This window comes from Populus alba, chromosome 3, assembly GCF_005239225.2.
Source record: "Populus alba chromosome 3, ASM523922v2, whole genome shotgun sequence".
NCBI classification, from domain to species: Eukaryota; Viridiplantae; Streptophyta; class Magnoliopsida; order Malpighiales; family Salicaceae; genus Populus; species Populus alba.
The window spans coordinates 12,778,116-12,801,812 of record NC_133286.1 but is presented as its reverse complement, the minus strand read 5'-3'; the positions used below and the strand labels follow the sequence as shown (position 1 = coordinate 12,801,812).

General features: G+C 31.4%; 2 protein-coding genes across 8 annotated transcripts in view; both read right to left on the bottom strand.

Annotated features, from left to right (window-relative positions):
- Nucleotides 1-8,552, bottom strand: part of LOC118062917 (tobamovirus multiplication protein 2A) — a 56,683-nt gene extending 48,131 nt beyond the window's left edge. Inside the window, exons 1-7 of one of the 3 annotated variants that reach the window (XM_035076808.2) lie at nt 8,397-8,551; nt 7,670-7,979; nt 5,796-5,895; nt 5,105-5,185; nt 4,919-5,023; nt 4,019-4,228; nt 3,089-3,406 (exon numbers count right to left, since the gene is read on the bottom strand). In XM_035076808.2, coding sequence (XP_034932699.1) covers nt 3,299-3,406; nt 4,019-4,228; nt 4,919-5,023; nt 5,105-5,185; nt 5,796-5,895; nt 7,670-7,908 — 843 coding nt within the window. In that variant the 5' untranslated portion in view covers nt 7,909-7,979; nt 8,397-8,551 and the 3' untranslated portion in view covers nt 3,089-3,298. Of the gene's footprint in view, nt 1-3,088; nt 3,407-4,018; nt 4,229-4,918; nt 5,024-5,104; nt 5,186-5,795; nt 5,896-7,669; nt 7,998-8,396 lie in introns of those variants that run through there. The other 2 variants (XM_035076809.2, XM_073408327.1) reach the window with 2 other exon arrangements.
- An 8,129-nt stretch (nt 8,553-16,681) lies between these two features.
- Nucleotides 16,682-23,137, bottom strand: LOC118062916 (two-component response regulator-like APRR2). Of its 5 annotated transcripts, none has more exons than XM_035076804.2 (13): nt 22,998-23,064; nt 22,583-22,659; nt 21,974-22,176; nt 21,186-21,265; nt 20,682-20,748; nt 20,452-20,498; nt 20,106-20,183; nt 19,482-20,012; nt 18,958-19,098; nt 18,343-18,612; nt 18,135-18,203; nt 17,963-18,040; nt 16,682-17,397 (listed from the first exon to the last, which is right to left on the bottom strand). In XM_035076804.2, exons 3-13 carry the CDS (start codon nt 22,101-22,103, stop codon nt 17,239-17,241), a joined length of 1,650 nt encoding a protein of 549 aa, XP_034932695.1. In that variant the 5' UTR covers nt 22,104-22,176; nt 22,583-22,659; nt 22,998-23,064; the 3' UTR covers nt 16,682-17,238. The 5 variants fall into 5 exon arrangements, with proteins under 5 accessions (XP_034932695.1, XP_073263959.1, XP_034932694.1 ...); XM_073407858.1 differs by lacking the exon at nt 22,998-23,064 and having other exon boundaries at nt 16,682-17,219; nt 17,285-17,397; nt 22,583-22,817; XM_035076803.2 differs by lacking the exon at nt 22,583-22,659 and having other exon boundaries at nt 22,998-23,137.
- Between the last annotated feature and the right edge of the window lie 560 nt (nt 23,138-23,697).

Genomic DNA, 23,697 nt, shown 5'->3' with positions numbered 1-23,697 from the left:
GTTAAAGGATGGAATTGAGAAAAAAAAAACCAATTAAAAAACTAACAAAAAAAACAACCTAATCAATTTGGGCTAACATGTTAATCCCGCAACCTGGATCATGAGACCATAATAACTACATAAAAAACAAATAAAAAAAATTAAGAAGCTCCACTTCTAATAAATCCAATATTCAAAGTTGAAATCAAGAAAAAAAAAATCTACGAGATTAGAATAACTCTATATAAAGCAAATTGAAAACAATTCTGAAGCTCAATTCTCAAATAACCTAATATTATAAAATAAATTGAAAAAAAAATTGAGTTGTTGAAGGGTGAAATTGAAAAAATAATTCAATTAAAAAAGGAACCAGAAGTACCTATGAATATTCAACCAATCTTTTTTGTTCTTTAAACATTTTCTATTCTAGTCAAAGAACTTTTTATAGATGTCCTATATTGCATCAATCGAGACTTTGGCATGATGATTTGTTTTAACTAGCTTACTATAGAGTTCACATGGTGTCAGAAAAGCCTCAACACTAAGTTGTTATGTAATTTGGACAAACAAGATTTAATTTTGTTGTTAAAAAAAATAAAAATACAAGGACCAAATTTGAAACTAAAGTAAGAAGGAACCTTTTTTTTTTATTTATTTATTGTTCAATAGATAGTTTTTTAGAAATTTTCTCCCCAAAGTTTTTTTATTTTTTCACTTTTTATTCTTATTTATTGAGGATTTGGCATTTCAGTCCAATACATAATTTTTTTATGCCTTAGCCCTTGGATTATTTTAGGAGAGAGTCACTGGAAATAGTGAAGGAAAGAAAAAGTGATTGGTTGGTCAAATCCTAGAGAAAAGGAAAAAAAAAAAAAACAAATTTGGTGTCAAAGTGTTTCTATTGATGAGAGGAGTGCTATTAAAGATTAAAGTGTTTTTAAGCTTCTATATCACTAGAAATAGACTATGGTTAAGAGAGATCTTTTTCTATTTAATTTAGTATTTTTTTAAATTAATTTAGGGGTTTCAAGGTGAGAAATTGGCTTACTAAAGTCTAAGGGTGTTCGTAAAGTGTTTTTAGGTGAAAAAAAATATTAAAAAATAGGTTTTTTGGTCCAAAAACATGAGAGCTAGCTTTCCAATCACCTCTCTGGTGCCTGAAATATAGACCTAGCTTCATTTGTATTTGCTTTATTTAAAAAAAAAAAATTAGGTGGATGATGTGTTTAACCAAAAAAAAAAAAAAAGAAGGGTTTGGCACACTAACTTAGCCTTGCAGACCCACGTGTACCTATCCTTATCTATTTTGGGTCAATAATTGGCCCACTCAGACCTAGACCAATCAGCGAGCATCACTAGATGATCCATTAGAGGTATCAATTAAGCCTATTATAATATCTCTAACTAAGAGGATACAAGTGGACTGATTCTGAATATTTGGGTTTACAAGTTGCAAATCTACCAAACTAAACTATTGTGTATTGTTTGGGTCATATATGAAACTACAGAAGAAATTTCGTTGCGATTCTAGTTGGAATGGAAACTAGACATCTTAATATTTTTGTCCATAAACAGTAGACTTCCTAATGCATCCATATAAGAGAGAGCGTTTTTAATATTGAGTAAAAATTTCGAGTCAATCAAACATCAAAAAGGGTTTGTTATAAGATCTAGAAGCTACTATGATAAAACAACATTAATTTCCTTGTTGATTTATCATATTTTTTCTATTTTATTTAGAACTCTTTTTATTTTTTCAGTATTGTTTAGGTTGATTTACCTAGTATACATAGGGTTATTTAGCTTGTAGTTTTTTAAAAAAAATAATAATAATAACAGATAGATTTATTTATTCAGAAATACAACTTGTGAGAAAGAGTTTGTTCTTGCCCTTAATTTATCGTGTAACTACTTTGACTTATCAAAGAATTAACCAAGCTTTATGACATCTTCCTTATACTTCTCATTCGCATCTCTTCGTATAAGTTGGGTAAGGGGTGATTCTTATAATTTTGGTGTTTTAATACAGGTTATTGTTATGTCAAGCTCAATTCCAAATCTAATCTTAACTTTCTTGAGAATGATCAATTTAACTGTGAATTTCTTATATATATGGGGTTCGCATTAGTTGGCTCACCCAAGCCTAGTTGCTTGGGATTTTTTATGAAAGCCTTTTTTTTATTTTTTTTTTCTTATTTTTCAATTAAAATTCATTAAAATAAAGTAACTAAAATTACATTTAGAATATTATTTCATTAAATACTATTCAACTTTGAATTTGTTTTCAAATAACATTCTAACATTTTTTTTTTTTTAATATTAGCAACAGTTCTAATACAACCCTTCATAATTGTTTCCTTTTATTTAAGAAAAAACCATTATAAATTAATAAATAAAATCATATTTAAATATTATTTTATTATATATCATTCACCTTGATAGTTATTTCTAAATAAGATTCTAGCTTTTTATATAATATTAAGAATCATTTCATTAATTATTATTTTTTAACCTACTATGCAAATTTTTTTTAATGTTTATGGCCATGAATATTCTATGGAAGTGAAGTTCAAGTCATTATAGTTATTGGCAATATTATTTTTTAAAACTATGCTTCTTGTTAAAATAAAAAAATAAAAAATTACATGAAATTGTAAAAGAAGGTTTTGACAAAAAAAAAAAAACAAATTACATGAAATTGTTTTTAAAAACTCTTTATTTTTATTAACAAATATTTCTAAATTTATTTTATTAAACACGCATCAAATTTTTATTTTGCAATTATAGCTTTTCTTAATAAAAACACATTGTCAACACAAGCATATTCTTTTCTCTCTCTTTTTTTTTTTTTCTTTTTTTCTTTATTAAAAAAAAACTATTGATACGACCTTTACAACAAAACGCTGGTGTTGAGAAAACAATGTTGACCTAATGATTTGAGCCCAATGAAACTGCTAAGTTTGCGCAAACGCTTTATTGTTCTAAAATAGCACACGAACATGTTTGGGATACTGGAGCAAAAGCTTGGCATTCTAGAAATAAGCGGCGGTGCATTGGAAGAATCTCTTATGAGGGAATCAAATCAATTACCAGAAACTAATCACAGAAATAAAAGCAAGAACAAGAGCTGCTTCTGGATATTTAAAAATCATAATGCATACACAGAGATGGCGTTGATCTTTAGAAGGTACCAATAAGCGGAAAGGCTGTGATATATGAACCCTGAAGGATGTTTATTGTACACAAACTCAACCAAAACTCACACCCTTGTCCAGGAAAATGGCATACAGAAACCCACTTGACAAGATCCATTAAGTCATCACAAGATGGTGCAACGACTCCTTTCCTCAGTAGGTTGCGCAGACACTGGCTGGAACCTGTGCGGCTCAGATGGGTTGTACGTGAACTCGGATGTATCGAGACCATACTGGTTTCCATGCAGCAAAGAACAGACACAAGTACAGCAGTAGAATCAGAACCAGAAACTGGCAAATTTTGATAGAGAGATTACATAGCATATATGTATAACAATCAATGGAACAAGATAACAAACCAACCAAGTACTTGATGCAGAACCAATTATAGGATAATTTTCTAATACAATAGCAATGCCTAATGGAACTACTAACAATCATCCAAGTGTGTTCTAAACGTTAAGCCACATAAACATTCTCATTCAAACATGCAAGAATAAGGCTGATTACTAAACAGCAAGATGTAATAGTGCTTGTTTACATCCTTCATGCCTTGTGTGAACACAATAGCTAAAGCAATGAAAGATCAAGCTACAACTGATGTTTACCATCCTATATGGTCCTGTGGTGGGACAATTATTGTAGTTTTACACAAATGTCCAAAACCTGAATTTTCATAAGCTTAATGAAAATCCATATATTATGAGCAACTTTGTGAATGAATACCACATCAAATGGATTACCAGGAAAGTGTGACTCAGATGGCTACAGGGTCACAGAAACATGCAAAATTGTCAGATGGAGCGTCAAACTTTCACTACATTGAAACTCAGAAATAATCAAACCTTTTCCCTCATTCGTGTACTCCAGGCATCATTTCTGCTTTGACGTTGATCAAGGGTTCCAGCAACAGGCACACCTGTTGCAGGAGCTGGTGGCCTGTTAAGCAAAGGCTGTCGGTTCTGTTGCCTAGGGGCAATGAGCTCATCATCACTATCATACTCTAGTGGCCTGTTTGCTGCCCGAACCAGAAGGGCTAACAAGAAAATCAAAGCCTGCAACAACACAATAATTCATTGTAAACAAGCTACTAAGAAGCTCCTTGATATCAGAGAGAGAGAGAGAGAGAGAGAGAGAGAGTTCAAAATAAGATATATGAAACCCCATCTCCCAATTCTGTCTTGACAAATTGGTCCCAGTCATGGCCATAGATAATCATAAGTGGTGGAACTTGTACAAGAGAAGCACAGTTTCACAAAGAACTCAAATGTGTCCATAAAAATCATAAAACCTCCTAGAAACTTCTAACATAAACTCCCATCATATTAGATTCTCTTGAAATATTTTCCTGATTCAGTATTTCTTAATTATGATCGTATAACCTTTGACCGTGCTTCAAGAAAAAAGAATGCAAAAGAAAAGTTCATTGCCTTAGTAAACATGATTGTTCTGCCATGAATTCTTCACATTCCTAAAATAAATTAAGTCATGCTCTCCCTAAAATAAATTGATCCCATTGAGTCATAAATACAGAGGAGAAAACATGCTTTTGGACATGCTCAATGAGTGAACATAAGAGGGAAGTAACAGTATCGTACATCTTTAACTGTACCCTAACCCAAACCTGTTTTATAAATTAATAGACAGATGTTACCATCAATCAGATCTGCTGCCCAGTTTCTGAATCTGTCTCTCTAGAAAATATCTAACCCTCACAAAAGCAAGAAGCATCATTTCATGCTTACCTCCAAAATAACTATTCCAAGAGCAACCCATTTGACAATGTTCCATTTTTCTTTGAGGAAATCATATAGCATGTCAAAATCTCCAGTTTTATCTGGTGGAATTTCCTGACAGGGAAAAATTATAACAAAAGTTTAGATGACTATAGCACATTAAACCTCTAGAAATTGGTTAAATGGAAAACTCACTTCTTTCCAGCTTTTATCAAAGAATATGAAAGCTGCACATCCCAACTCTACCAATATCAACAAGATGATCAATACTGAATACTATGTTGGCTTAAGGACACAAATAATCATAAACCACAAAGCCAAGGAACATATGAACTATTCCTCTGTCCCATAACGTCCAGCTTAATCTTCAAGGATTTAATTCACTGATGACAAGTAATTCTACTCTAGACATACAAATGATGCAAACTGAAAACTAAAGTAGCAGTCAAGGGAAACTAGAAAATGACTTCCTTTTTTCCAGAACGAGGGAAGAGAAGAGATGAAAAGAAAAGAGAGATCCAGTATCTAAACAAGCCAAAAGAAACAAAACAGAACTAAAGCAACAATGCTTCCCAATCCTTTTGTATATCCGTGAAGAAACAGCATCCTGATGCTTTTGCTGCTGAATAATGGACATACTCTTTCAGGCATACCAAAAGGAGAATAAGAAGACACTCTTTGCAATCATGTGAGATTATTGAATTGACTAGGTCACATCTTATGCTGTTTTACTTGTCACAAACAAAAACCCAAAAAAAAAAAGAACAAAACAAAGATGCATCTTATGCAGAAAAATGGCAGGTAATCATTGTTGCATCATGTGGTGTGGGCACAACTAATTCTAATAGTAGTACTGATGACGTAAAACAAATGTGAAATAGGATACACAAGTCAAGCAGCAGCCATTTCGTGTTGCAGCTCCAATACAACCAAAACAAGAGATGATGAAGAGAATTACTCCTACAGCAACAAATAAGTATATGAACCTGCAAATGAAACGGATGCAAAATGATAATTTGGCGATTTAAGGATAAACTTGAAAATAATAAGGACAAATATGAATATATAATTTGCAGTCAGTATAGTTTTTCAATAACCATGCAAGCCCAACAGAACCAGCAGTTAGTTAGAAATAACTTTTCACATTCTAGTTCTCTTCTTCATTGCCAACAAATCCCCAGCTCTAAGTGAAGGAGAAATACAGCTTGACTAAACTTGCGTCATGTGAACCTTAATATATATAATAAAGATCACTACAAATGCTATTGCATAATGGTGCAACAAAGTTATTGAAAATAGTCTGATTGTCAGCCTTTTTTGCATGAAGTGGTCAATCTAAAGACTTACACCAGTAACCTTGTTGTTTACAACTTCAAAATTTTCATATCAAAGTACTAATCTAGACAATAAATTCTTACTCCCAAACATCTGTCATTCATTTTATCAAATCAGAGTATCTTACGACTTAAGAGAGAGGGAGAGAGAGAACCAAACCACCCATAAATGAGTACAGCTAAAATCTGATAGCAATACTCGTGGCAAGAAACTCGATGTTTAGCAATACCCTGACACCTTACCTCAAGAAAGGAAAAAACAGTGTCTTTTTATAGGTACCATATTCTGAGAGATCATAAAATTGTAAAGGGCACATCTTATGGCAAAAATGCTACTTTCTAGCTATCATAGTATGAACTATGTTACTCTCTACATGTCCTATTCTCGGTCAAATTAAGATTACTAAGCAACAAATGCAGGATGCAGATGACTGAGAGCAGAAATGGAAACCATGAGTGTGGATGGAACACTGCTATATTTTTATTATCAAAGGGAGCAACTGGCATATAAGTCAGGGGATGGGTATGAGATATTATTGTCTTCCACTATTACAACCATCACTACTCCTATCCCACCATGCTTTTCCAGTTTCCACCGACATCTCCACAAACACTACAACACAATCATCATCACTATTGTTTGCACTACTACTAGCATTAGCACACCAACATCATACTCCCATGATCACCATCAAAACAATTTACTCTTCAATCTTCCTTGATTATCATCTATGCTATACACAGTTGTTGCCAATTTAGGGTTTATATCAATTATTTGTGATGTGCCAGAGTCCGAGATATTTAGTGCAGTGTACTAAAATGAGTTGGCATTGATGCAACTTGCAGATTATGTTAACTGTAAATTTCAAACTCATAAACACTTTTTGCACTTAATCTAAACAATGACAGCCAACTGAATTTCCAAATAACTTTTCTTCACTCTGATTGTTGTGACCAAAACCAGGATCCATCCACCCACCCAGCTTTCACCAAATCAACCAAGGCCCAGTAAAAAAAACCACAGAACCAATTATAACAATAATTAGAAAGAGATTGGTGGAAAACGAGCCATAAAAGAAATGCAGTTCGTAATGTTTCACATCAATAAAATCACTTAACGAAAATAGAATTAGCTCTACTTCAATCTACTCGAGAACAAGGGAAGAGGCAGGGAGGAGTTTATAGAAATGGGTTAGCTTCTTGGAGAATTTCAGCTATTGGGCTTCATTTTCCCCATTCTTTTCAAGTGCCAGATGGAGCTTACGCTAGGATCAAACCCATCAAAAATTCAATTACTATCTCCTATCAACTTGCTTTTACAATTAAAATCAAATAACAGGTTTCTCAATCACAAATTCAAGCACAATTGAGCTAAAACAACAACCTTTAAGCACAAATCAAAATCACTAAAAAAAAAGCCACATACCAAGCTTTTGGCAGCTTATCAAGGATATTGTCCGAAAGAGACACAGCCATAAGCATAGGGCGACCAAGCCGCGTCAAACCCTGATCATCACTCAGCGTCGACACTAGTGCTACGCTGTCATCAGCTCTTGTATACTCAACAAACAAGTAAATTCCGTAACCAATCATAGCCAGACCCACAAGAGTGAGCAAGAAGTTAAGGAGCTTCAGCAGGCACTCCAAGCATCCTTTACACGCCATGTTCCCCTATAAAATCCCTGGAATTTCCACTCACTCTCTTCTTCTATCTCATCAGCTCACTCACCTTATACCTACAATATCAAAACGCACATTAGCACCGCAATTTCTGTTACTTGGAAGTCTAAAACACCATATTTACTCCAGTAAATAAAGAAAAAAAACTAAATATCTTCAATAATTCACATATTTTGGAAATAATTATGTTAGAAAAAATTATAAGGCAGACCCAATACTTGAAATTAGGATTCACAAACCAGTTTGCTTAGTAAAAAAAAAAGTTCAAAATTGAAAAAAAAAAGATTTTTTTTTTTTTCCTGACTTTTCTCACCAAACAGAAATGTCAATTAAAAAAAATGACCGTCAAAATGATTGAACAAAAAACCACCATGCCAGTTAATTGATTGGATAGGAAGGATCTAAAGGTAAAAACAAGGTGTATCATGTTACAATTATAAGGAGATTAGGATTAAAAAAATTGAGTGACTTACAGATTAATCGGTGGATTACTTTGGGGGGGCTTTAATATTGGTTATTCGGAGAAAAAAGAAAGAAAGAGAATCCAGAAATTTGAAAGTGGACGAGAGAAATGAGGACCCCTTTGCTTATTTTGCCCCTCTTCTGTCAGCTCGCATATTTCTCATTATTTGTTTTATTTAATGATTGTGGAATGCCATTTATGCCCTGCCGCCCGTGATTATGCGCTCGTGATTTGATATTAGGGAATCTTCCTTGTTTATTAGTTTATTAACTGGAAAATATTTTATTTTAAAAAAAATAAATTTTATAAAAGTGAATTTATTTTTTATATTTGGTAGTATAATGAAAAAAAAATTTAAAAATATTTTTCAGTGTTTGTGTTTGGTTATGTCATGGAAAATAAATTAAAAATAATATTAATATTTTTTTAATTTATTAAAATAATGAGGGACAAATTTTAAAAATTAAAAAGTTGAATGAGAATGAAATTGAAAAAAATATAAATTTATAAATTATCTCAAATAAAATAAATAATAATCAAAATAATAGAGATAAAATCTAAAAAATAAAAAAAAAAATGAAGAAATTAAACTAATAATAATTAATATTTTATAAATTATTTCAAATAAAATAACTAACAATCAAAAGAATGAGGATCAAATTTGATAGATAAAAAATTTTAATTAAAAAATGATAAGGGAAAAAAAAATAGCAATTATAAAAATGAGACCAAAATTAATATAAAAATTAAATTCTAAGGGATGAAATTGAAAAAACAAATATTCAAAACAAAATATATATAGTAATCAAAAGTTTGAGGACCAAAATTTGATATAAATCAACAAATAATAAGACATTTCTAAATTTTCACAACTTTCGGAAAATATTTTCCCTCCCAAAATAAAAGAAAAACACTTTCTTGAAAAATTAAGTTAAATTTTTCTTTGACTGAAAAGTGTTTTTCGTTGACCGAAAAGTATTTTTCATTAACCAACTTTTCTAATGGCAAACAAACACAGGAAAGTTTGGAAAGTGATTTTCCAAAAACTATTTTCGGGAAACAAACACACCCATAGTTACTTCGATTGTTATCCCGTGCTTAGCAGGAGGCAGAATTAATTTTTTTTTATTATAAAAAACAAATATTCAGGTAATATTGTTTTTTAGTAAAAAAAATTATTAAATTATATGGATGTTAATTTGACGTAACTTGATAGGTACGAAGATATATAGTTTGATATACAAAAATTTAAGACAATATCTTTTTAAAAAAAATTAAAATAACAAGATATAAATCAATTCAGGTTAACCTGCTAAATTCACGATCCGGATCATAAGACCATGATAATCTCATATAAAGAAAATTAAAATAAATTATGAAATTCAATTCTCAATTAACATATTGTTGAAAATGGAATTGAAAAAAATTAATTAGAAACAAAAAAAAGGATTAAGTTAACATACCAAACTAATAACCTAGATCATGAAACCGAGATAATCTCATAGAAAGTAAATAAAAAAATAACATGGGTCAGCCAATATTAACCTGTCAAACCCGTAACGAAAGTCATGAGACTGTGATAACCCTTATAAAAAGCAAATCAAAACAAATTATGAAGTTTCAATTTTCAATAAACTTATTGTTGAATGATGAAATTGAAAAAAAAAATAGAAACATGACATAATAAAACAACCTAAGTCTATCCAGGTTAACCTGAAAAACATGTGACCCGAGTCATAAAACCAGGATCACCTTATAGAAAGCAAATCAAGAAAAATCATGGAGTTTAATTCCTAATCAATTCATTATTAAACGATGAAATTGAAAAAATATATATATATCAATTAAAAAAAACAAAAAAACACTCAAGTCAATTAGATTAACCTCCAACCTAAGTCATGAGACCAGGATAACTTTATAAAAAACAAACCAAACTAAATTATAAAGCCTAATTCATAATCAACTCAATGTTGAAAGATGAAAATAAAAAAAAATTTAAATTTTAAAAAAAACCTCGAGTCAACCAGTTAACCCGTCAAACCATGAAATTAGTTTTGAGACTGAGCTAACTATATATAAAATAAACCACAATAAATTATAAATCTCAATTTTCAATAAATCAAATGTTAAAGTATGAAGTCAGGGAAATAAATATAGATTTATAAAAAAAGAAAAAACTATTAAAATTAATATTGTTTTGTGATGTGGGGCACAATAAAAATAATATCCCTTTTAGTTTATTGTTAATAGAATTTGATTTGAAAATACTGCAATTGAGATTATATTAATTTATAATATAATATTGCTAATTCATGACATTTGATATCAAAACATTGATAGATGAAGTTTGAAAAAAAATAAAAACCAAAACAAAAACAAGAGTAATAAAAATAAAGTGAAAAAAATATGACAAAAAAAATAAATTTATATCAAATTTTAATTATGAATGGCAATGAGTATATGTGGGTTGGATTTATTGATATTCATTCTCTACTTATTACTCATCGGGTAAGAAATAAGTATCAATTATTTTACTATATATATATATATATATATATATATAAGTGTACAAAGATTGTGCATGGATCATCGTTGAAATGGAAAGAGAAAAAAAAAAAAAAAAAAAGAGGAGAAGAAGAGGATTAACCAATTAGTGGTTACAACGAGATTGGTCGGCAATTAAAGAATTATGGTCAGTGAGAAAAAAGTGACTCTCTATGTAAAAACAATTATATAAATAACTTTCATCACATTCACCAAAAGAAAGTTAATAAATTTCCATCCATTGAAAATAAATATTAAAAATATGCATGCCAGATAGCAACGGTCGGAACTCATCAGAAAAACAAATAAAATAATGTTTGATATTATAATAATATTTATTTTGAAAAAATATTAAAAAAAATTCAAACTTTTTTTAAAAATAACCAGACCGCTAAAACAATACGGCCATCCTTTGCCGACCTCGCATAATTCCACTAACCTACTAGAAAAAAGACGGATGTCTTTGTAATGGAATAAAGGAGTGTTTTGTAATGACTTTTAACTGAAATTTTTTTAAGATAGTAATTTAAGATAATTTAATATACTATACCAAAATTTAAAAAATATATAATTTTAATATTAAAAAATATTTTTTTAAAATAATTATTACAACAATTTCAAGCACTACTGTATAATTAATGATTAACGTTATAAGGTCAAACGACCAAAACAGTAGACTAGAGTGTTGACGATCACCACCTGAGCCGTAGCCAGTTAGCTTAGGAAAAAGTAGGTCCCGCATCTAGAATTGGCGGGAGAATTTGTCGGGTGGTGACTTCAAGCTGTGCTGTCTTTGAGTTTGAGGAGGGACTCTTTAACTGCCGTTCAAGGCAAAAACTACCAGTCAAGAAGGTACGGTCCAAGAGCAAGATTGATTGACAAATCCCATCCCACTAGGACCTTCCGGGTGCTCCCAACCAAACAAAAACGTAACAACCATTTTAGGTAGTTAGTATTTGGTAATGACTTTTTTAAAAAATACTTTTTATTTGTATTAAAATAATATTTTATTATTTTTTTAAAATTTATTTTTTACATTTACACATCAAAATGATAAAAAAAAACAATAAAAATTAATTTAAAATAAAAATTTTAATTTTTTTTAAAAAACACATGGAATAAACTCTTAGTTATTATATTTTTAGATGAGCCTTAATATTACTTAAATTTCAAGCAAACATCACTCAATCCTAACCCAACTTTGACTTAACCACTCCCTACTCACACCATGACTGCTTAAGCCAAGAATAAAATTCACTAACCTTTTAAAAAATTGAATCTCTATACCCAACTCTTCAAATCCAGAACTAATCAAGTGACCCAAGCTCTTAACGATCTAAATTGGTGTCGGGCCATGTTTGAAGAGTATGGTGCTAGTTTAAAATAGAACATGAGATCTAGTTCCACATGATTCAAGTTATGAAATTATTAAAAATAAATGGATTTTTAGAACTGAACATAATCTTTATGGTTCCATTGACAACTTCAAAGCTTGTTTGGTTGCATATGGCTTTCATTAATGTCTTAAACAAGCTCTTTAAGCTTGATATCATAAATTTTCACACTTTTTTTATTTACTCTAGATTTAAAAATTATCATGTTGATACATTTCTATTTGTACTCATTATTGAAAGACATTATGTATCTTATAGTTTAGGTTGATGGATTGATTCTTACTAGTGATAATACTAAGATTATCAATAGTTTTATGGAAATTCTTGCTCATCAATTTTCTATTAAGGATCTTAGATTGCTATCCTATTTTCTAGGAGTAAATTTTTTTCCAAACAAGGATGATATGTTACTTTCCTAAAAAAGCTATATTATAAACAATTTATCTTGCACCGATATGACAAATGTTAAACCAATTCTCATTTTCATACCACCAAACCTTTCTTTTATGTTAAACCATGACTCTTTTGTATCCTATCCTATTGAGTATACAATTATGGTTGATAGTCTTTAATGCCTCTTTATCACAAAGATTGGTATTGTATTTACCATCAACAAGTTCTCTCAATTTATGCATAATCAAACAACTGAATATTGGGTTGTTGTCCAATATCTCTTATATTATCTATGTGCTATAATTAATGATGGCTTAAACAATTACCATGATTTCCTTTTAAGTTTGCATGCCTTTTTTGATGTTAATTAGACATGTGACAAAGATGATTTTTTTTCTACAAGTCCTTATGTGTTATATCTTGGTCAAAATCTTGTATTTTAGATTTTTAAGAAACAAAGAACTATAGTTTGCTCATCTAGTTAAGTTAAGTATCGTTCAATTGCTAACATTGTTGCTAAACTAAATTAAGCATTTTATCTCTTAATTAATTTGGTGTTAATCTTTCATGATGTTTAATGATATATTATGATAATGTTAGAATCATTCCAACTTAGCTTTAATTTTGTATTTCATTCACAAATAAAGCATGCCGCCATTGATTTTCAATTTATCAAAAATCAAGTATAACATGGTCTCTTCATATTGCTCTTTTATGATTATCAACTTACAAATGCTTTTACCAAGCCTTATGCTTGCACTTGTTTTTTAATCTCGGGATCAAGATTGAACTTCTCTCAAGCTCTATCTTAAAGGGTATAATATGGGATAACTTTTCTTAGTTTTTGGTTGTTTGTTTTTCAAATTCCTCCTATCTTATTTTCATTCAAAGTCTTGTGTTTTATTTTAATTGAAATAAAAACAAGTTTTGTTTGTTTTTGAATTCAAATCAAACACAATGCTACAGATACACACCAACAGAGAAATACAACTATAGTGTTCAATTCTCACCATTTTTATTGTAAAATTTATGGTTACTACTAATTATTTGTATCAATGATTAGTTTAAAGTAAATTCTCATTCTGCTTTTTCAGAGAACACTTGTGAATTTAGAGTGATTATTCGAGACCATGCATATTCAATCATTTTTAGTGCCTACAAACAAATTTCAACCCAACAATCCATTCTTTTATGAGAATTACAGGCAGTTGGTTATGTAGCTTAACTAGCAAATGATGTTTGGATTCATGAATGTCATCATTAAGACTAATTATTAGATGATTCAACATATGTTGAAGTTGCATTCTTTAGACGATAATGATTCTGCGTAGATATCTTTGCTGCAACTTGTTCTCACAGCCTTCAGAATATGTTTACTAAAAGAAATAATAATAAGGTTGCCATAGTTTAGCCAATATTGTTAATTTATTAGTTCATAAATACCTAGATTTAACCCAATAATTGAAAGTTGAATTTAAACTAATATATAATAATTTCCTTTTATATATATAAACAATAATTTCCTTTAGAGTTCTGGAAAACAAAATAAAGATGTGCCAACAAAGTTAATAGAGTTCTCGAAAAAATATCAAAACTTGTTAGTTTAGACTTGAATGTGCTATTTTTTTTTAATTGCAAAGCATTATCAACATTGTTATTGAATATATTATCTAGCTAATCAGTTGGTTATATTTAAAACTAATTTTGTTTATATAAAACATATTTATTAATAATAAATGCTTCGTTATCTTTAATATTCAATTATATTTGATTAATGAATCTAATGTTTGATTAATAATTCTAAAGTGAAGATAAAGTCCATAGAACAAAAATGTTTTTCATAGGAAATTATAAAGTTAGAATTATGAGATTTCTATTAAATTAAAACATTGTTCCTAAATGTTCTTGGTCAATGTTCTATTAAGATTAGACATTAATTAGAGCTATTAGGACTAATGAATATTATGTTTCTTCCTTTATGAAAGAAAGTAACTGCTCTTATAAATTAATGTATTATGTAAACCTATGAAAGAAAGTAACTGCTCTTATAAATTAATGTATGAGAAATACTTTGAACTAATATGCAGGTACTTGTTAGATGACATTTACACTGAACTGACTCGCAAGAGAATTTTATATGGAGAAATCACTTATGTTTATGAAAATGCTCACATGATAATTGTGTAAGTGATCCTTAGACTTGAGATCACTAAATTATCTTATATAGAAAATATTATGCTTTAACCCTGACTACACGTTGTCCTAATCAAAAGAAACAAAAGGAAAGATATTAGTTATAGCATAAACTATATGAAGATATCCAAGTAATCAAGAGAGGATTCATCACCCTAAGTAAATTAGAAAAAATATTTCATTTGTTTTTAAATAGTATTGATAGTGAAATCCTTGATGAAAGTGGAATGAGATTTGAAAATCAAATCGTATTCAAATAATTAATTACTAGTGTTGAGAACTAAAATAATTTAACAAAATAGACATACTCCATGTTGTAATGATTAAATCATAATATTTTTTATGAGGGGATAATAATTACACTAAAAGGTTAAATCTAACCACTTATGACTTTCTTAATATTTGAGAAATCATGACAGATAATTAGACATTGTACTTGATTTTTAAATATAAACCAATAAATTGTTTAATTATATATAAATTAAATTATTTAATTTATTTAATCCTACTTTATTTAGAGTTCTGATTTATATTTGGATCAACTTGTTAGGAAGTCTAATAGGCCACACACATAAAAACATTTGTTAGAAATTAAAATGGGATGATTAATTTAGTGTAACTTAATTGTAAATGAGTTTTAGAAATTAAAGACTATAATGTAATTAATATAGAAGATTATAGTTCTAAATCTAGAAAAAATCAAGCAAGGACTTGATTGAATAAGTTTTTAAAATTAACCTAAAATAATATATGTGATATTATTTAATGAGTAAATTGATATTTTACTATTTATAAGGCTTTTTAAGCTTCCATATAAATAAAAAGTTGTGCCTCTTATTTTTTAGACATTAGATGACAATACAAGAACATAATATAGAAATATCTAAAATACAAAAGAAAAAAATTGGCACTCAAAGGTATAACAATTTCTCTCTTAAAAGGGTTTAGAAAATTTCTCACTGGTAGTTTGTGTGGATAACTGTTAGATATTATACAGTGAGACGACTTGTGATTTGCGACAACCTGGCATTGAAAAACTTAGTCAAAGAAAAAAAATTGTGATTTTCAGGTAATATTTGAAAAAAAAAAAAAAAACTCTAAATAACTCTATATTTTTCTGATAAGATCCTTGAAACTTCCCTAAAAAAATTAAATTTATTATTTTCGCTGCATGTATATGTATGTTTCAGGAAACCTAACAAGCACTATACTCAAAATTAAAAAGTCAAGGTTCATAAAACCAAAATTCTTTTCTGCTTGTAAGAGTTATCTAAAAGTCAAATGTGCTTTACAACCTAGTTTAGCTCAGGTAAACCCATTAAAATTGATCTATCGAAAGATATATAAGATTAATAAAATATTTGTTTTTATGATTATATCTCCTTTTCAAATTGTTTTTTACATGAAAAGCATAATGAGAGTAGTGAACTTTCCCCATCCATCCAACTACTAACTTTGTCAACTCAGAATACCACCCTGAGGTAAAGGCAATTCAAATCCATGGCCACCGTAGAAAACCAGCCCTATTAATATCCATCTTGGACGCTTTTGTTCCCATCATTCACTCTGATTCAACCACTTTGCCAATACATTCCAGCATTTTCAAACAGTACTCGAGGCCAACTTAAATGCTTGGACCCTAGGAAAACAGCTTTTACTTGAAAAAAAACCAATCAACAAAAAGCCAGGCAGTTTCTCAACAAATTGCACCTCATTTCAGGACCCCATCAAGACTGTTTGAGATGGAAAACTAGTAAGCAAGCATCAATGATTCCATGTCAAGTCGTCAACTTTATTCACAAAATCCGCAGTACAGAACATTATCTCAATCACCCCCATTGCCCATTATTACACATTGATAAGGCCCCACTGAACAAGACCAAAAAATGACCCCATCAGCAATGTCTCAAACAAAGCTCTAATGCTTTTTATCTACAAGAAAACAGAGCACCCTGTAGGCCAACATGCCCTCTGTTAGGATCTGTTCACAGCCACAACTTTGACACGAGATGATTACGTGTCTACATGGCTTTCATAGATGTTTGTTTATGTTGCCTCTTCGGACTGACTGTTTACTGTGGCAATGGACATCGAGACCTTTTTGGCTGTCCTTACGTGGCCTGATGTCATCTCTAGCACATGCGCTTCAAAGACACGTGAGCTATGAGATAGATGGTCTCGAGCCAACTTAGAATTTGCTACGGACGTATCATATCATGTTGGTCGAAAACTTTTTTATGATCGGTGGAGTCTAATCTTTTGATGACGACTGATGAAGGATCAGCTGAACTAGAGCTAGCTACCATAATCTGATTAAATGGCACCACATTAGAAGGAATTAGAGCAAAGGGGAGGAATTGATGAGATGCCTTGCCTGGAGAGCTCCGCTAGGACGCTATCTGTAGACGGGGGCTTGAGGCCTATGGGCAACGGTAGCCAAGGCTTGTTGATTACCTCTTTCACTACCTTGTTGATCACCTCCTCAGCCTGAATGAAAGATAAAAAACGATGACTATTGCATGAGAACATTTGAACTTTGGATTGCACGTTAGGAGATTGCACATGAAAGATATATGGGAACCCTTGTCAGTGGACTGGAGAACATCTGTGACCAATAACGTAGTTGTTTTGCTGGCATTGTTAGACCATGGGGGTAAGTACTCGTACTCATTAACCAAAATCGCCCTTCATCTACGGTGTTTTGCGCAGCAGGAAGCATTAATTATTCAGATTTTTAACATCTTGCATCAACACGAAACCTGCTATATTGTCCTGCAGCTTATTGCCAAGGGGATGTGATGCTGCTAGTTTAAAATCCCTTCTTTTTGGAATATGTTTCCACAGTTTAACTTAATGAAAACACGATAAAGAGTCCAAAAACTTCTAGGAATTGTGACAGTTCACCCAAGTCAAGCTGTCATACTCTTGCTACACAAACTCGAACACATTTTATGACCAAGTTCTAAAATATATGATCTTGAATGCGATCAATGAATATAAATAGAATTATCAGAAAAACTGAATAAAAAGGAACAGTAAGATGTTACTATACCGGTTGTAGGTCAAAAGATTTTTGTGGCATGCCACAGCTGTTATCGCCCATGCTGGCACTTTGAAACCCAGATGCATTCTGCATTTTCCAAACAAAAGAATTTATGAGAACCTTAATAAGAGGCATGAACACAAACACAAATAGATTATGACCTGTACATAGGTATGCTTACTTGAGGAAAAGAAGAAAAAGGACTATGCAATGGTGGCATCACAGGGCAACCCCATGCATCCGCATGCATCTGAAATATAAAAATGAGCACAAATCAAGCAGCTGCATTCAAAGTTCCAGAAAATGATTATACCATCAGTTTTAAAGCATGCTAGACAGGGAGAAAAAAATGTAATCTCTATTATGGTGTTTAATTTAACAACAGTTACCCCTAGATAAGGCTTCCTGTGCCAAATTTCTGTTGGGGGCCATGGGAGATAGCTAGGTGTGCCCCACGTATGCATGCTAGCTGTGTGACTACCTGTTGCTCCCCACATAGGATAGACCGGGCTGGTCGGAAGATCATGCTTAGAATGATATGGAGGGTACGCCATGATAGGTTTATATGGATAATAACTCCTTGGCACTTGCTCTCTATGGTGTGGCCATCGCCGGTCATCTTCCTTGGGCAAAATAGGCCTCCTGCGCATTCGATATTTCTGCCAGGAAACATGCAATGGTGTTTAATTAGCTAGAGTATGAATTTTTGTGAAGTGGATAAAAGGCAGTCTGAACTAGTTCCAAACTGTCTAGATAATTACAAATAACATTTAAAAGATTATGAAACTAATTTTAAGTGCAAACAATCAATGACAATGGGAAAAGCATCTCCAACCTCTGTTCAGACCAATGGAAATTACTTCAATTAGACAAAAATAATGATCAGACCACGAAATGACAGACAGGGAAAGCAAATGCTACAAGAGCTTATAACAGATAAAAATATAATGATTCCTATTGGAAAAGAAGCAAACAAATTTGGTAAGGGTAAGTCTACTACGAACCTGCAGATGACTTGCTACATTATGCCTAGTCAAGCTTTCCACTTTCATTAGCTCTAATACTCGTGAAGGAATTGCTTGATCTACACCTAGTTTTTCCACTGCTTGCACAAAATTTTTGTGAAGCTCTGGTGTCCAGTCTACCTAAAACTCAAAATAAAAAACAAACAACAATCACCCAAGAGCAATCACATTGATGAAATTAGGAAAAACATACGCCTTTTCTAAATTAACAAATCCAAATATAGTAGATGCTAATGCTTGTGACATTACTTCCGATTCAAATCAAGAATAAACAAATGAAGATCATCAGGTCTTGAAAATGGTGTTTATTTGAGGAAAATATGAGAAGGGAATAAACAAAAAGAAAGAAACTAAACTTTAGAGTATTTTGAGGTAGCATATAAGTGCAAAAGGCATTTCATAAATGTAGGACAATTTGAAGGGGGAAAGGGGTTATGTAATTATGCCTGAGGACAGGATCAGGAACTTCAAAATTATCTGATATTCAGAATAATCAGAGTCACCTTCATCTTCTTTCGATTAGCTCTAGTCCCATTGGAAGTATGAAGATCAGAAGCAACATCATTAGAATGGTTGAGACTGTCTTTATTTTGTGGATTGGGATGTATGTTATTCTCACTCTTGGCACCATCAGTTAAGTCACCTGTCTCTTTGATCACAGTCTCTATAAAGCATGGAGGATGCCCTGCTTGTAGAGTTTCTTGAGACATGGTACAAGTTGTTTCGACAGATTTAGATTCCCCCTCTTGCTCCCCACTATCCTTTTCTACTGAGAAGTTAATATGGTCTCGGCAATCTCCATCATCCAGCAGCCACCCTACTTGTTTAAATTGCCAAGTTGAAGGAGCTGGATGCTTATCACTAGCTGGTGACTGCTGCTCATTGCTTTCCTGAGCCAAAGATGCATTTTTTGTTTTCTCCATGTTCTCATCCTCGTTTTCTTCAAGTTCCACTTTGAGCTCAAGCATAGAAACTATAGAATCTTTGACAGGCTTTAGTGATTCGGATTGAACACTCCCCCCTGCATTAAATGCCTGCTCAGGATCAATGAAGTCAGAAATTTTCTCTTCATGGCGTTGAGATCATAAAGTAAGCTCCTACAAAAAGTAAACAGAATTTTAGCAAACCTTATGAACCACATGCTGCCATATATTCCTTAGTTTATCTTCAGAGAGTGGTTTCCGAAGGAACTCAACTGCACCAAGCTGAAAATAAATAGCCACAGAAATACATTACATGATCATGAGGCATGGTGAATGTCTCCAGGTTCTCCTTAAATGCATGGAGCATTAACTCAAGAGTCAAAATTCAATGAAAGTTCTAACAGTTGAATGGGATTTGCTTCAATCACTAACTAAACAGAAATAGAACCATCAGAGACCATTAAAACTTGAAAAAATTCTGTGGCATCAAGCATTTCAGTATGTGCAACTTAGTATACAATTACATAAAACTGACAAGTACAGTTCTTACCGCTATGCACTTCATCATGGTGTTCAGGCAATGAATGTTTGAAGTCACTGAAAAAGAACATAATTTCATACTGTATTAGGAGTTGTAAATTATATTGATGAAAATCTATCCAAGTTGACAAAGTAGATTTTTCCTGATGGAAATGATAGAACACATAAGAAAGCAACCAAAACATGAGGAACTAAAAGATTTGAATTTTTAAAGCATTAATTAACATTATATGAACTTACTAATGGTAGGCAAGTCCTTTGCAGTTTCTAGAAACTTGAAACTCCCATTGCTATTGCTCGTACTCACCTGTGACCATAGGTTCCGTTAGATTGCCATTCAAGTTCAGCCAATCCAACCAGATTTAGGCCCAATTAAACAATATTATATCTAATTAATGCACTTATATGAAGTGATTGTGATGAAAATGGTAAGAAGTATTGTTTGGCTAACAAATGGCATGAGATGGGAAAAGCAACAGCAGCCAGTCATTTCAAGGATTATTTGGAAATTACTAATATCTCTAGGGCGGCTAGTATCTACTATTAATATACATTATGTAACCCTAGTTTGACATATAGTGAAATAAAGCTCTTTGTTCCTATGAATGTAAGCACATTGTCGAATCACGTTAAATTTGTATATTTTTCTTGTTTACTCTCTTGTACAATATTCATCATTATTGCTGCAGGTTTCACAACATTCACCAGGTATTGGAAAGTTGGGTTTGAACTAAAGGAAATTACCTCCACTATAGCAACATGGAAGCTTCCAGGTTCATTTGAAATTGCTGAGAGAGCTTCATTCTCATTGCAGAATGTATAAACTGAAAATGGGCATGGTGAGGCTAAGAAGAGGCTCAAACAGGAGAGAATGCATCACTATAACATTACAGGATATAAAAGTGATAACTATTAAAGAAGACCAAGAAACGAGCAAGTTTATTAATATCCCAAAGAAAGCAACTATATATTTTGTTTTGGGATCTAAAAGATGTAGCTTTAAATATCATATAATGTGGTTTGAACAGTATCCTAGGGTTCTAAATGGAATTAAGAGATGATAAAAGAGCCAAATTAAATCTTTGGTAGAATGATGTTGAAATGGCTAACACAAACTAGCCAAATTTTGAAAACAAAAAACTACAAAATATTGAAAAATAATAGACATTCTTGTATTTCCACTGCTCAAACATACAAAGTTCTGAAACACCGATAATAAAACTGACCAAAAACAATTAAATTTTACAACTTTTGTTTACGATCTGGAAACTCCCTTCATGTAGTAAAGATGACTTGTTGCTTTAGTAAAAAAAAATCCTTATTTTCAGTACTACGTTTGAGCATTGCAAGAAACTGTTTTCCATTTATAGATCTCAGTCACAACCATTTTCAAGTTTTATAACTAATTAGCTTCTGTTTTAGTTAAAATAGGTTGAAATAAATTAAACAATGCAAACAAAATTTCTACTTGAGAAAGATAACTAGTAGGCAAATGGTTGAGAAAGAAAGGTCCCAATCACAAAATCTCTAACCGATATAGTCCAGTGCTTCCAGTTTCGATTTTATCTCAGCAGCAGAACTGTTGTCCTCGTCAAGGAGAAGGACACTGAGGCCCTTTGGAAAATCCTTCCATGTTGATAAATCATTAGTGGTACAAACCATAGCTTGCTTGGCATCGTTTCTCAGGCCACGGACAAGTTTCCGGTATTACTTCTTATCAGCATCAGAATCAACCCTGCATGACCCACATGAACATGAATTTCACATCAAATCATCACTACTTGATCTGATGTTCTATACTGTTTTGCCAACCATAGAACTTAGTAATTAATGAAAGAGAAAAAAGAACAAAGAAAACCCAATAATTGGAAAAATTATTGCTGCTTAAACAACAAAACTCAGGTTCAAGAAAAAAAATCAAGAAATTCATGGCTAAAACATCATATAACAAGTCTCCACTGAAAACAGAACTTTGTTCAGACTCTAATGCGTGCGTTTTCTCTTTCATGAAATGAAGAAAGATTCTTGAACAGTCACGTTGCTAGGGCTGGATCATTTATTTAACACCAACATAAAAAAATCATGAAAGAAGACCCAGGTAAAAAAAACTGATAAAATACAGTACAGTGTATTAATATCACCTGTAAGAAGAGAAAGATCTTGCTCAAAGTTCAAGATCTTAATTTGCTTGTGCCTGTTTTATAAGACAACACAAAAACTAAAGGACCTATGTAAGATCTCTGCAATATACACCGAAAAGACAAGAAAATCCAAAGCATAGACAGGAAAAAAAAAAAAAAGAGGAAAAGGAGCAAACTTTCAAACCAAAATTGGGAATTCTTTAAATGGAAACAGGAAAGTGAAACAACATACTAAACCCCCACCTCATGCATGCACATATTACCAACAAAATCATCACAGAACGCAGGAAATCATCAAAGTAATGCAACACACTCAGCTATTCTAGGAGAAGGAAAAAGCAGCAGCAATGGAATGAACATTATATATTGATCTCTACGTCTGTATTTTTGTTTTTGCATGCGCAGTACTACTTACAGCATTGATCTTGTTGACTGAAAAGTCTTTCTTTCTCTCACAGCTTCTTCTCTGGCTGTATAAAGACGACCAACAACTCTTCAAGGGGTGGGGGGGTTGAGTGCGCTTTCTGTAATAGGCTGATGAGGACGTGATAAAGGGTGATTTTGAGCACGAGAGTTGATTATAAATAGATAAGAATCTATGATATAGTAAATATATTTATGAACTACTAAAATAAGTTTAGATTAAAAAGTACATCCGATAATGCTAAATTAAAATAATAATTTAAAAGAATTATAATTTTTTATTTGATTTAAAATTCAGAAGTTCTTAAATATCGTTTTCTTTAGATTTTAGAATCATTACTTTAACCCTCAAATCTTTATATTTTTAAAACCTCATCTCATCCTAGTATATTGATTTTAATCGTTTTTATAATTTTTCTTATTATTTTCATATGTTATACTTTTTTTTTGTAATTTATATTTATATTTTATTTCTTAGTTGAGGTAGACTTTCTAGTTTATTTAAGATTTTATAAACATTTTTGATGAATTATTATTATTAAATAGAAAATAAAATCTATGAACTCGGGTTTATATCTATAATTTTTTTTACTCATTAAAATTTCTAAATATTTTTTTAATTTATTGCTTTAGTGATTTCTATAGTTTTGATTTTTTTTTTTTTTTTTTTTTTTTGGGGGGGGGGGAATTTC